The sequence below is a fragment of the Epinephelus moara genome, chromosome 11 (genome assembly GCF_006386435.1).
Source record: "Epinephelus moara isolate mb chromosome 11, YSFRI_EMoa_1.0, whole genome shotgun sequence".
Classification (NCBI taxonomy): domain Eukaryota; kingdom Metazoa; phylum Chordata; class Actinopteri; order Perciformes; family Serranidae; genus Epinephelus; species Epinephelus moara.
This window is the reverse complement of record NC_065516.1, coordinates 34,571,598-34,586,984: the sequence shown is the minus strand read 5'-3', so window position 1 is coordinate 34,586,984 and position 15,387 is coordinate 34,571,598. Positions and strand designations below refer to the sequence as shown.

General features: G+C 44.3%; 1 protein-coding gene across 1 annotated transcript in view; it reads right to left on the bottom strand.

Moving 5' to 3' along the window:
* Positions 1-15,387, bottom strand: part of tgfbr1b (transforming growth factor, beta receptor 1 b) — a 91,610-nt gene that overhangs the window by 39,072 nt on the left and 37,151 nt on the right. The window contains exons 2-3 of the mRNA XM_050056081.1: positions 3,600-3,851; positions 38-307 (exon numbers count right to left, since the gene is read on the bottom strand). Coding sequence (XP_049912038.1) covers positions 38-307; positions 3,600-3,851 — 522 coding nt within the window. The remainder of the gene's footprint in view (positions 1-37; positions 308-3,599; positions 3,852-15,387) is intronic.

Genomic DNA, 15,387 nt, shown 5'->3' with positions numbered 1-15,387 from the left:
TCCAGAAACACGTGGACCCTGAGGTGCAGCACTGTACCTGATCCAGAGCCCGAGGTGGTCATGTCATAGATGAGGTCCTTCAGCGTTGTTCCGACAGTGATGAAGGGGTGGTCCATGGAGGGGTCCTCTTCATTGGGCACCCGGTGGTGGTGGTGGTGATGGGCCCCAGCTCCCCCGGCCCCCAGACCCCTGTGGCTGTGGCAAACATAGAACGCCAAGACCAGCAGCAGGCAGAGCACGCACACCGGGCCGGCGATCACTGCTGCGAGGGCCACGGGGCCCAGTGGAGGAGGCTTTACTGTGGGCACTGTGGGACAGAGGGGAGACAGACACACACAGGGATCATCAGAACATATGACAGATTCCAAAGTTAGGTTTATGACCTGTGAGTGGAGCGGGTCACACCTGGCCCTGAGATCAACGTGAGAGATCAAGTGAGGCGGCTAACTGCTGGAAAGGTTCACTGCGAGCACACTGAGGGCTGGCAAGTGGCGGGGCTGAAGTGCTCGCCACCAGCCAGGAAGCTAACAGGCCAAGTGGTGCGGGGGCACATTCCATCTGCTAGGCTGATGGGAGATTTGGCCTGTAGCTAACACACACACACACAAGCCAAAGAGGCATCTAGTGTCTTCATCAGTGTGTGTGTGTGTGTGTGTGTGTGTGTGTGTGTGTGGGTGGGTGAGACACCAAAAAAGTGAGTGCTTGTCGTAAACAAATGAGCCACTTGACATTAAATAATTCATCCTGAAGAGGCTGCCCCTGTGCATGCACTCTGGTAACCCTGCACACTGTACAGACGACATGTCCCCTCCCAGTCCTCCCAGTCCTCCCATTTCTGTCATTAAAACTTCAGCTGAATGTGTCGCTCAACGTCACATTAAAAACTTACGACTCTGTTATAAAAGTGACTCTGACTGCGTGGAGGAAGTTTCCAGGAGTTCTGCGATGGTTCAGACTTTGTAAAATGGGGCTGTATGAGGTACTTATCTACAGTCAGTGTGCTACATACAGCACATGGCGGCCGGCACGCCTGATTTCTACAAAGACAATATTCAATCAGTCATAAGAGGAGTTCACGATATCACAAGGACTCCAGTTTCACTTCCTGGTTTCCAAAAAGGCAAGAATGCTGCTCAAAGTTGGTTGGTTAGAAGTGATATCTCTTGTGTCAGAGTTTTTCGATGTGTTTCCCAGTGTGCCCAAAGTATGTTTGCTGGGCCTGAAGTTGGACGTCGTAACCTACGCTGTAACCTGACGTGCATCGCCCTAAAAATGTAACTACACATCACAACTCAGACCTCCTGTCTGTCTCTGTAAGCTGAAACCATTTCCCTCAGTGGAAACAAAGCTTTGATTTACTTTAATTTCACAGGTAAGAAACAATAAACTGTGAAGACAATAAAGCCTCCACAAAAATAGCATTTTAAGTCTTGTGTGGGATTTATCCTGGCTTCATATGAGCAGAGGAAACCTCCGCTCGTCGCTAGGCTAATTTATACAATGTAAAATGCCATAGGCTTGTGCTAATAACATTAGCATGTTGTATTTGTTTGGAAAACTTGTTTTTTGTGCCGTTACCTTTGTTACATGTTGCTGTTGTCCTTGGCTTCATATGAGAAGAGGAAAAGTCTGCTAGCTGCTAGGCTAATTTCTACAATGTAAAATGCCATAGGCTTGTGCTAATAACGTTAGCATGTTGTATTTGTGGGGAAAATGTGTCCAGATAAAGACAAGTGTTTGTCTGTGAATGCTGCGAGTTATAGTGAAGCTGATTTGTGTACTTGTGTTTGAAACTGTTGCCATTAAGCCATGTTTACTGTGTGTTTAATGTGTGTTATAAATCAACTAAACTTTCCAGCACTTCACAGAAACCCTGCCACTGACTAGTGATGGCCAAATGAAGCCTCATGAAGCATTTTCTTTATTCTATGAGCCCACTAGATGGCGCTTTTTGTACAACAAAAGGTTGAAAGCACTCTGAATTGCCATTCTTTGAGCCTCTCTCTTTAAACCATGAGCGCCATCTAGTGGGCTCAGAAAATAAAGACAATGCTTCATGAGGCTTCATTTGGCCATCACTACCGCTGACTAGTGTTTTGGAGGTGTAACTGCAGAGTGACAAGACAAGTGTTTGTCTGTGAATGCTGCAAGTTATAGTGAAGCTGATGTGTGTACTTGTGTTTGAAATTGTCTCTATTAAGCCATGTTTAATGTGTGTTTTGAATCAACTAAACCTTCCAGCACTTCACAGGAACTAGAGCCTCCGTCGTAGCTACGGTGTCGATTCAAGAAGTATAAATTCCCAAAACACACAAATCCTTAATGCTGTCTATGATTTTCTGTTTCACCTCAAACATTACTTTACTGTTCCCTTTTTTATCATCACATGATTGTAAAACAGAAAACTAAAATGAAAGTACATGAGGAAGCACAAGTCAGCAGAAAAGTGTTGTGCAAAGCCAAGTGAAGGTGTTTATGTGTATTTTGAAGCCATTGGAATATTGTAAAGTGTTTGACTGGATGAAGCCTTTAGCAAAGAGGTGCGACTGATGTGGAGTCTGTATTTGCTCTTGAAATGAGTATCACATTATTATTCGTTTAAATCAAAAGGAGCTGAGGTCAGAAAGTGATTGATGTGTGACAGAAAGCCTCAGTAATGGACAGGGTGGGTGAAAATGTGGTGCTAAATGTCCAATTTCTGATGCACATATTTCACACAGCTAACACCGGTTAAAGAGCTGGACACAGACGGCCGATGACAGACAACCGTAAATCATTTTACAGACACGTCACACTGAGCTGTTTTGCATCCCCTTCCCTGTGAGTACAGATATCTGTGTAACTGTGGACGACTCAAACTTGCTGTCACATTTTTGTCACCACCAGGCACAGTTACAAAAAAAGTACTCATGTTTCATCCAATTTTCATCTACCTTTATTGGGTGTCCTTGAATACACTGAGAAACCAGATGAAAAGAATCCAGTGTGAAATATATTTTCAAACAACCTCTCTGTCACAAGTAGTATTAATGTCAAACTTCAAATGCTCAGTTTTGGTCGTGTCAGAAAGGTTCTGACTGGGCCTGTGGTTATTTCTAATGGACTGCAGTTAAATCACAGGTGTTAAAGTCAGTATGTAATATTATTGTTCTGTAGTACGATGGGTGCACTACTTCAGCTGCTGGAACATACCGAACATGGAGATCAACAGCAGAAAGAAGGAGTTTGCTGAAGGATGTTTCTACTGGTGTTTTTTTTGCCATGACTCAACATTAAAATCCAGTGGACCTGCTTTGAATTCAAACAGAATCAGACCTCAATTACACAGAAAGTGTTTCAGCAGCTGGAGGCGGCGTTTTGTGATGGTTTTTAATGAGAATGAAGCTTTTTGCTCGCTGTTTTTGCGTCGCTACCTGCCTGGCGTTTTAAAAAACATTTCAAATCAGAGCAGAAAAGCGCCCGACATCATTTCTGCTTTTTTCCTCATTGTCCAATCCGATGATTTGAGAGGCGGGCCTTCGGAATATTAGTATGCATATAAACACAGCCAATAACAGGCCCTCAAAGTTGTATTAAAGTATGTGTGTGTGTGTTTTTACCAGGGAAGACTTCGAGGTTGGGCTCTTTGTTGCAGTAGTCCGCGGTACAGCACATGGGGAAAATGCCCGTGTCATGTTTGACAGACGGGGCACAGATGAAGGGCCGGTCTCGTGGGATCAGTTCGTTTTCGTGCACGCACTGGCGCTGCTCGGTGGTAAGCCGGCTGCCCGACTTGCGGATGGCGACGAAACAGACGCCGTCTGTCGTGCAGCTGGAGTTGGCACTGCAGCGGTCACAGTAACACTGGAGGGCTGGAGGAGGAAGAGGAGAGGAGAAAGGGATGGAGAGTTAAAACTGAGGCTTGAAATGTCGGAGAAGACACGAACGTAACAAGTCATGAAGGTTTACGATATTAACTGAGCGGCTCGTTTAGTTTTCAGACATGTAATTACACCAAAGTCATCTGGCAGCAAAACAAAGTTTGGGAGTGATGAGTGGCATCTGAACAATGGCTTCCCAGTAACACTCCACCACGGCCAGTCCTCTGACACCACATATTTACTGGCAGCAGAGAAAATTAAACCTTTGAACATTTTGAAACACAAATAACCAACTTCATGTGCACTTTTCATTCTGCTTCAAAGGAAAGTTTAAAAACATGTTTATTTTCCTGTTTCTGTTTTTCATTGAATCTCAGCACTTAGATCCAAGGCTGAGACCCATCATCTGCACACCACTTCCTGCTTGTGTTTGTGTGTGTTTGTGTGTTGTGTGGGCGTTTTGCAGCGACTCTCGCTGAGGACATGTGAGACGTTACATCACTCCAGTCATACTTTACACACACAGACTTATTTTCCTCTGAATGTTTGCTCTGCTGCTGCGCCCTGTGCGTGAGTCAGACAGACGGACAGCTGTGGTACAGCTGGAGAGCACATGGCTGACATCAGAAACGGGTCAGGATGTACGTTGGGCCCTTCAGTTGTCCCCTCCATGGGACTGTGTCGCAAAAGTCACGTTAACGACTCATTATTGACACTGTGGAAACTGCTCAGTGATCAGCTGCTTTAACAGGTCAAAAAGCTTGAGACAGATTCGTCACTACACAAATGCTGACAGGGCTGACACATAGACAGACAACCATTCACTAGTGATGGCCAAACGAAGCCTCATGAAGCATTTACTTTATTTTCTGAGCCCACTAGATGGCGCTTTTTGTTCAACAAAAGGTTGAAAGCAAACTGAATCGCCATTCTTTGTGCCTCTTTCTTTAAACCATGAGCGCCATCTAGTGCGCTCAGAAAATAAAGAAAATGCTTCATGAGGCTTCATTTGGCGGTCACTACCAGTTATTTTCGGTAACACCCGTTGACTTCTCGCTCATCATCTGAGTATTTTGTTTGTATGCTCCCTGGCGTTTGGAGGATATTGTAGTGACCAACATATTGAGTATAAACACCTCCGCACATGCTCATAGCTCACACACTGACTATAGCTATGTTTCCATCCAAAAGTGATTCGAATCATTGGGAAATGTGCATTAAAAGAAATACGAATCCTGTGTGTTTCCATTAAATGTACAGACTTTGGTGAAAACTATGAACTTGCGCGAGTTTTCCGCAGAACTGGAAACAAAACAAGTCTCGCATTCTTCTTCTTCTACGTTTTCTGGCGGTTGGCAACCAGCTTGTAAATGCATTACCGCCTTCCCGACCTAGAGTGTGGATATCACCATGGAGAGAGGTGCGCTACGTCAGACTTAATTTGAACATAACTGTTTCCATCCCCCGTTTTGCGAATCAACATTTTTTCGAATCAACCAAAACCCGGCTAAAACGAGCGTATTTTAGTTTGTGCGAATCAGGGGATTTTGATTCGAATTTTGCCGTTTCCATCATAATTTTCCGATGCGATACTTCTAGGTGCGCATCTAAACAGGCTGATGGAAACATGGCTTTTGATAGTCCACGCCAAAGTGTTTTGTGTGAGAGGAAACAAAGGTTAAAATGACCCCCACTTCCAATCAGTAGATATTATAGGCAGTGGTGTAAGGTAGCACCCTATTATGACGGGTCCTACTGCACACTATCATCACAGAATAAATTAGTTTAACAATATTTGACTCATAGAATTGTTGATTTACAGCCACCCATTGTCAAATCCAACAAAAAAAGAGGCCAACACACTTTTCTTTTGTGTTTCGACTCAACTGAGCTGAGCCTTATTCAGAGACATTCAGAGAATGTGAAGCATGTCTGGTTATCCTGGCTGTTTTCCTCTGTTTCTGAAAAGATGTTGGTGCCACAGGTCAGGAGGACATCTTTAATCACCTCTAAACACTGGCAGAGTCAGAGATGTGCTTAATGTACGATAGTCTGCTCAGCCATCCCTCAGGCTCCAAACCATTAGTAGTGGTGTTATGGAGCTGTATGAATAAACCAGGTCACTGTCTCTGTGTGTGTGTCTCCACAGTGTCACTGTCTCTGTGTGTGTGTGTGTGTGTGTGTCTCCACAGTGTCCTTGCCCCAGCACAGGGCAGACAGGGGGCGCCGAGTCTGGTATCATCATCATGCAGCTCAGAAGCACATCGTGCATGGCTGGCCAGGTTAAAGCAACACGCACCTTCTAAGACACGACCTGTGAATAATTAACAGCGCAGGCACACGGTCTGCCGAGTAAAGAGAGTGTCTGACATACACACACACACACACACACACACACATGGGCAGATGGTATTAACAGTATCAAAGGAACACCAGTGGAAATCCACCCTATGGTGCAACATCTTCAAAGTGCCAACGTAAGGATTTAAATACAATGAATTATTAAGTAAATGCCAGTAAGAGTCCATTACACTACTGAGAGGGAAACAGCACCAGTCTGAGAATGTTAAAACATCATCTCAGCGCTCACTCAAGGAATTCAAGGAATTGTCTGGAGGTGAATTCCAGACAGACAAAGTGCAGGAGGTGGATATAATTACAACAGCAAAACAACAACAACGACTGTGTGCGTGTGTGTGTGTGTAGAAGAAGGAAAAAAGACGCCAGACCAAGCAGCAGACGACAGGAGACGGCGAAATAAAAGCCAGCTGACACTTGTCTCCTCTGACTCAGCCTCAGAGCAGATAAGTCAGATCTGTCTGCCCCACTGACACACACTCACACCGCACTGTGTCAGCTTCACATGTCTAGACAACAACACAAATACACTGCTCCATGTGGTGTTGGATTTATTAAATATGAGAAGTGGTGGTTCAAAGTCCTGCTGTTTGCCAGTAAGCAGCGACGTGCTGATACTCAACGGACAGATCTGATCAAGCAACAAGTAGTTGTGGAGTGGCCAGGCGTGTTTTCTGAGTTTGCTACTGGGCGTGCAGACTGAGTTACTCTTGTTGTGGAGCTGAGCTGGTTCAGGATGCACTGAGAGGATGAAATATGATCCAGAAAGTCTAGTTTAAGTTCCAGATCCATGTGTTTAAAGGCTTATCAGAGGTTTATACGACAAAGTACAAGATTAATTACAAGTCTAGAAAGTTATCATGCTGTTATTTTATCCCCGAAACCCAGTATTATGAGGGCCAAGGGGCCAAACTATTAAAGACTGTACTCAGTCGCGAATTTGAATCAAGATTAAGACATTCGTCACTGATGCATTTTTGCTATTCAATTCGTGTGCGAGGGGCAGGGCAGCACAAACACAGAGGCCCTGCTCTCAGTGACAATGGCAGAGAGAGCAAAACGTTCTGAGGTTATGGTCATATTTCACAAGAGTAGTGATGGCCAAATGAAGCCTCATGAAGCATTTTCTTTATTTTCTGAGCCCACTATCACATGGTTTAAAGAGAGAGGCTCAAAGAATGGCAATTCAGTGTGCTTTCAACCTTTTGTTGAACAAAAAGCACCATCTAGTGGGCTCAGAAAATAAAGAAAATGCTTCATGAGGCTTCATTTGGCCGTCACTACACAAGAGTTGATGCCGACACTGCTTGTTGCCACAAGTTCGACAACTCCTTCGAAATTGAGGGCAGAAACACGACAGCGACAAATGCATCGTTTTCAACCGCCTAGCTTGTAGTTCATCTCCTGTTACCCCGTCCGCCTCAGGTATGTTATGGTCTATAACAGTTACTCATTTACGTCTCTGAGGTTTCTACCATTTTTCCCCATTAAAGGTTTTTCCTTATCCACTGTGAGGGTCCAAGGACAGAGGGAGGTTGTAAAGCTCTCTGGGGCAAACTGTGATTTGTGAAATCTGGCTTTATAAATGTTAAATCAAGAGTACCTGTTAAGTACCAGGTCGATAAGCAGTGTCGATAAGAGTGGTGGTATCGTTAAAGTCTTAAAGGTACCCATCCCTAGGTAAACAGTAGAAGTACCCCGTTCATGATACAAAGCAATCTGTCCAGGATGTGCTGGTGTATGTACGGTTGGGTATCAAACTATACTTTTAATGGGTGCCGGCCAAATTACATCACTACTGCAGATTCCGATTCACTTTAAATAAATCGGTGCCAAATTCCGATACCTAAACACAATCCTGGGTGAGGACGCCAGGTTCAGACGAGATGCAGAAGCACCACAAAGTACTCTGACGACGGAAAGTTGACCACAGAGCTCTGTCAACCTCCAAGTGAGTTGAAACTATCGCTGCAGCGCTGACAGTTTTGGTCTATCTGCTCTGCACCGTATCACTGCTGTTTGCGATTGTATTTCTTAAACTACGTAGATATTCCAAGTGTTTGTTGACTGTGTCAGACAGAGATGTAGCTCTCAGGGTACCATCGCATGTTCCGGGAGAACATTTCAACACTTTTCCATGACTTTTCAAGGACCCTTCATGCCCAGCATTTTTCTAACATGTCAGACTCAAACTGGATTCAAACATAATCGCAGTTAGCCGGCAAACATGAAGTGTGATTGAGAGCAGAAATGTTTGTTGGCCGCAGCTTGTTCAAGACCTTAATGTTTATTACAGAAAGAGAACAGTGCTAAAAAAGGTACCGACCCAACCCTACTATTTTGTATTATTGTCTGTTCCATAACAGTCCCGTCATTTCTGAATGAAGTCATGAGGAACATTAACTTGATGAGGCCACAAATATTAGGTACTCCATGTCTGAACAGAGCCACTGTATGAGCTCATTGTCTTTACCGCTTCAGCAGAGCGGCAGGAGAAGCCCTGGGAGGATCCACACACAACACACAGGTTCTGACATGCAGTTTGTGGTGATGAGTGATAAAGATTGGGCCTAAATGGGCTCCTCCAACAGATCATGAATCAGCTGGTGTGTGGACGAAGATGAAAACCTAACCAGACTGACAGTTCTTTGGATGCAGACTGTGGTTACTGGTTTCTGAGTCAACAACAGAGACGAGTCAGCGGCAGATGAACAAACCCATTACTTCTGATATTAAACGGGGCAACTGATCATTCCATCTTCCTCTTTCCCTCCGTTTCCCCTCCATCATAAAGTTAGTAGCTGGTTTGGTCTGAGCAGCAGAGTTCGAGGAAAAGTTCATGAAGCAGTCACCTGCTGAGATTTTGAATTTCAATGTGTCCCCAAACACACAACTGAACACTTCAATAAAACAACTGAACAATTATGGAAATAATAAGGCGCCCGCAGCCCTGTCCTCTGAGGGGGCAGCCACCCTCTTTATATCAAGACTTTCTCTCAGCAGCATGGTGAGTGTCCCCGTGTGTGCAAGCGGCTAATTAGAGCCCTTCTGTATATGAAGCATCTGCAGATTAGCCTGTACAACACCAGAGAGAATATGCTGCTTACAATGCCACTGGTTAGAAGAATGAAATGTGAGTGCGTGGGACACGGTTTAGTGATAACCAATGCTTAGGATGAAACACAAATTACACACACAATATGTTTAAGTAGGGATGCGCCATAATATCAGCACATCATCGGTACTGGCAGATAATGGCTTTAAAATGACAGGCCAGTAAGATGACGATTTAATTATGCAACTTGAAACAGGTCAAATTTGCCGTGGTTTTGACTACTGTCAGGACTGTCTTGACTTGATGTTCTCTGCAATTGGATGGAAAAACACATGTGCATACTGTTACCTGCATCGGCAATCGGCCAGCAATTGGATATCGGCAAAAATCCAACATGCATGTGTCGTGCTTCTGATGGACGGCTTTTGCATGCAACTAATATACGAAGCAAAATGATATCCTACGCTATACCCTGCAAGATTTTCCTCAAAACCAATGTATACACTGAGGTAACGCCTCTAAATCCTCACTTATGATCCACTCTCAGTGTGTGACGGTGTATTTTCTGATGTTCTTCTTACTTTGCTGTGTTCGGGACGTGCCTGGGCACAGCTCGCAGCTGAGGTCGGGACTTAATGAAAAGGTAGCGACCAGTAGTGATGGCCAAGTGAAGCCTCATGAAGCATTTTCTTTATTTTATGAGCCCACTAGATGGCGCTTTTTGTTTAACACAAGGTTGAAAGCACACTGAATTGCCATTCCTTGAGCCTCTCTCTTTAAACCAGAAGTGCCATCTAGTGGGCTCAGAAAATAAAGACAATGCTTCATGAGGCTTCTTTTGGCCATCACTAGCGACCAGGTGGCAAACCTTGAGCAGCACAAATTCAAGAGGAAGCTGCGATAAACGTGAACACAACACTGAAAAATGTTAATATAACGAAACGACAGGCGGAGAAAGTATACCTTTGAAAATGCTTAACCCAACAGGAGACAACATATTCAAACATAACATTAATTCTTCAAGTGTTCCACTGTTCATTTTCCGGCCAAAACAAGCACCGGCTCAAAGTTTTACTGCTCAAATTAGTTTCACAAAGTTCCGAAATGAATGTCAGAAAGGAGGGTAGATAAGTCTTTGAATTGCATAAACTGGGTGCGACTGGAAAACAGAGAGTTGACAGCCTTATACTCTTTATACTATTTCAGTTCAGCACACAATTTGACCAATATTTTATTACTGTGGCCCTAAAGACTGAATAAATGAAGAAATAATTAATTTGTTCAATTTAATACCTAGCAGTCATTTCTTCAGTCAGTGTTTGATTTTACTTTTTTCTAATCATTCATTCGAGAGCTTTTTTCAGTCCAGGACACACTGAGGTATTCAAAATAATAAATGACTAAATTCGACGACATTTTGAGGGAAATCGTTTTATTCTTTGATTTTCAGGAGGAGGGTGAGGGGCCACTTTGGAGAACGTTGTCCCCCTGCTTGTATTTCCTCAGTCAGACAGTAATTGTTTTTGTTTGGCTCGGCTTGAGTTGAACAAGGCACCAAACTACCTTGACATTATGCTTTCTTAACAGAAGTTGCAGAGCGAGGTGATTGTGGATGTTCACCCTGTACTTTGGTTTATTACGATATGAGCACACTCTCAGATATCTGTCTCTGATATCTGTCTCTCGTTGGAATTTCAATGTGGTGCTCGCAGCATTGACAAATGGCGAGCACAAAAACAAAACTGAAGAAAATCACATGGTCAGCAGTTTCATGATGACCACTTTTGCAGAAGTCAGTAACGGTTCTTATGTGAAATTCAATATCTTTGGCGTCTGGACTATTGCTCAAAAAACAACAACATCTGAGCAAGTAGTCTTGAGTTCTGGATAATTGTGATGATCTATTCCCTCCATTTCCTGACATCCCAGTGACTTATTGACACATAACTGACAACACCTAGAATTACCGCTCAGTGGTTGTATACCTGCATGTACCGGTCAAGTTGCACTTAAAGTTTACACCCACGTCTGTGGAAACATGCTTCACACACATCTTCACACTGCAGCACAGACGATCTACACAATCAGCACAGTTCAGTTTGTTCTGGAGTCCAAGTGGACGTTTGCGCCAAATTTGAGGAAACTCCCTCATGGCCTTCTTGAGATACTGTGTTTACAAGAATGAGATGGAAGCAAGGTCACAGTGACCTTTGACCACCAAATTATAATCAGTTTGTTCTTGAGTCCAAGTGGATGTTTGTGCCAAATTTGAGGAAACTCCCCCATGGCCTTCTTGAGATACTGTCTTTACAAGAATGAGATGGAAGCAAGGCCACAGTGACTTTGACCTGTCACCACCAAATTCTTATCAGTTAATTGTTACGGCCACGTGGACGTTTGTGCCAATTTTGAAGAAATCCCCTCAGGATGTTCTTTAGAAAACATACTGGCTTCAGCAACAGCTATTGCAACACGGAGGCATCAAAATAAGACATCCAAGGACATAATCCTGACATTCTAGTGAGTTACTGGCAGATAACTGATAATAAAAACAATTGTTAGGTGCAGCCCTGTTTAGAGTTCCTTCAAAGTAGTTTCAGATCAGGCAGCACGAGTTGCATCCCACTTCATACCACCACCACAAATCTACCATGAACAAGATTTGATTCACCTTCATTAGGGTGAAGGGAGATATATTACCAAATGTAGACAAATAAATGAGGGAAGAAGTCAGGGAAGTGACAGAAATATTGTACACTTTGATTAACTGAGTGCTACTTTCAGTATGAACAAGCTCTCAGGTCAACACAGGACACCAGTGACATCCCGACAAAATGATTTCTCTAGAAACAGTCTCCGAAATTAACTTTTTGACTCGCCGACTAAAAGGGGCTGGTTGAAGAAAAATAGGAGCGCTCGAGATGATCAACTCGCGCCACCGTTTACATGTGCGTAAAAACAAATTTGTAGTGCATGTGTATGTACACGTTATACCATTGTTCTCTGCTAATATTATACTTGTGACACTTTGAGAAATCCCAGACCTCCCCAAAACCTGTTAGGTGGTGGAACATCAGTATTGAGGACAGTGTGCTTCTAATTAAGGCCTAAAAAGATCTGACACTTGTTGAAAAAACCTGTGTGGCCCTGTTGTAATCGGGACAGTCACTCACACACACACACACACACACACACACACACACAGTCTCTGATATGATAAAGGAAGCATGAGAGGGCAGACAGACACAAGGCCAGGCGACTACGATGTAGTCAGACTGAATGTGGTTGACTAATCTGAGACGCTGCTTAGATGACGCCAGGCAGCCAGCCAGACTAAACACACACAACGTGGACCAATAGCCTGCCTCGCTGCTCCCAAGGCTGCTCCGGCCTACTTTAATATGAAGTGTGTATGTGTGTGTGTGTGTGTGTGTTACTCTGGGAGGTGGAAGTGTTTAGATAGAGTAGAGCTGTATTAACACAGCGTGCATCTGAGAGCAAGTTCCTGCCTCTCAACAAGTCAGTGAGGTGTGAAGGCAGGGGGCTTGTCACTATGTGTGTGAATAGTGTGGTATCTATGCAAGCGTGGCGTTTGTCATTAGCCCCGGATGTTTGATTCAGCAGTGCAGCGATCCTCCTCCATCTGTCCCCACTCCTCCTCTTATGTCTGGTGTCTCATGCCGAGCATCTCGACAGGGCTGTGAGGTAAAGTAACCTGGTTACTGCCCGATGCAATCTGTTGTTACTGCGACTTTATCACCCCTAAAGTCCTCTGGACGCAGCTGTGTCACATTCGGTCTGCCAGGAAAGATCCACTGCCACTCCAGTGTGTGCACCAGTGTCTGCAGGACGAGTCACTCGTGTGTGTTCACACTGTAAAGTCTCCGTTCTGCTGTGTTTATGCACGGGTGTGTTTGTGCCTCGCCAGCACGGATACAGCCACAACACATCTGTCACCACATCAATCAGAAATGAGCAGTAAGTCTTTTCAGTGCGCTTGTAAAACACAAAAACTGTCTCGAGTTAGTGATATCAAGGAAGAAGAAACAAGACAAATCTGGCTGAACAATAAATGAATTTTTTGGAGATACCTGACAAAACAACCGTCAGTGCTCTTCAGTTCTTACAGCTCTCTATCCCAGAGAGAAATCAAGCACAATCAGTCTGAATTTGGATTTTACGGTTGTGTTTTCTTGCAGCATCATCGCCACCTTTCAGTGTGGCAGGTCAGACCTCCACCCACAGCCGACGACCTGCTATTTGCACCCAGCGCCGCATTTGGCAGCCTCTGAAAACACGCCGAATTCCATCTCGAACCAAGAATCCTGGAGCCCTAAAGCTGAGAACAAGCCAGGCTGAGCCTTTTCTGCCAGCTCCCCTCCCCTCCTCCATGCTTTAAGTTCACTTGGCTGTGAAATAGACTGGAGTGGGAAAGTAGGCCACTTGTTCATTCTTGAAGAATTTCAGATAATTCAGAGAATGGCTCTGTCTTCACCTTGTTTAAGGCTGCATCCAAACTAATAGGCTTTAAAATGCAAAACTATTGCTACGTTTACACCTCGCATCCGAACTCTGGTGATGTGGAACCCCTAAAACTAGAGGAAGAACTTTGAAAACTGCTGAAACCGCTTCAGTTTGGAAACTCCAGGGCTGCATTCTAGTCTGAGACTTTTGGGAATGATGATTCAAACACTAATGTTCACTTCCCGATTGGGTCTTCTGAGTCACAGCGAACATTACAGCTAAGCCTACAAACATTTGTGATTTTATCGTCCTTGTGTGGGTTATATTCTTTCCCATTGCCATGACTTCCTCCAGCAATGGATGATGCTTCCTGTACTGCTGATTATATATCACTGAATTTGCTTTGCAACGACGATTTGCAACAAAGATTCTCAGTCATCCAGGTAATGGTAATCGTAAGTGCTAATATCGTAGGCAGCTGGACTTGCGTTTCTTGACTCCCAACCTGTTTCCCGCTGCCTTCACCTCCTTGTCCAAGCAAATAAATCTCTAGTCTTACTTTTCGCCATCTCCGCGGTATGAGTAGACAGCCTCCTTCCTGGCTTTACTTGTCTACACACACCCAGTGTACGTGCATGGTCATGTGATATGCCTTTACAGACATGCTCAACAAAAACACATTAGAGTGGATGTAGCCTAAGGGCCGCACACATGCCGCGTCTTTAGCCGCCTGGAAAACGTGAGGTTGGGCGCTGGGTGTTGTGTCTTTTCTGTGCCAGCTTTCAAGAGCATGGCGGCGGGTTGCATCTGAGGTTGCTAAGCAACCTTAACAAGCACTGTATCGTAGCCTATTTACCTGAAATCCTGAATGCAGAGCCGACCTTCTTCCAGGAGCTGTTTATAAGTGTGTCGGCCTGTCGTCTGTGGGACAGATGTAAAGCTCTGACAGCTCTGCACTAACATGATCAACTCTTCCGTATTTATCACAGACTGATATTTACGAGAGAAGGGAAAGATATCTGTCAGCTGTGATTGGTTGGTTCTCGTCACATGACATGCAATGTGTGCATGTGTGCAATATCATGTCAATGTCAGACAGATATTCAGTTTACAAAGAGATAGGCTGAAACAAAATGACTGGATTTGGATAAATAAAATGATGATTCATTTATTATCAACGTGGTTGCAGATTATTTTTGTCAGGCAACTAATTGACTAGTGGAGTATTTATCAACTTCTGTCTGACCTCTTACTTCTTCCTATGTGGCCCAGAATTTCTCTGTAGTCTCTATTTTTCGAGTAACTGCGGCCCTATCTGGAGGCTCAGTCTATGCTGCACCCTTATCGCTTCATTCCCACCACATTGATCCACGAAAACACCATTTTATAGCTATGTTACACATTGTGCATTGTTGGCTGTGTAGTAGCCAGGCAACAGAGGAACAATACATTACAAAGCCGCCCGTCAGCAGGGGCCGAACCACATTAATCCCTCTATCCACCCCTCCTCTCTCTTCCTCGCCTTGTGCTCCCTCCTTTTTAACATCCTCCCTCCCTCCTCCCCTCTCCTCCCCTTCTCTGACCCTCTCCCTCCCTGCTCCGTCCCTCTCATTCTTACAACAATAAAAGGGAAAATGCTGAGACGAGTGT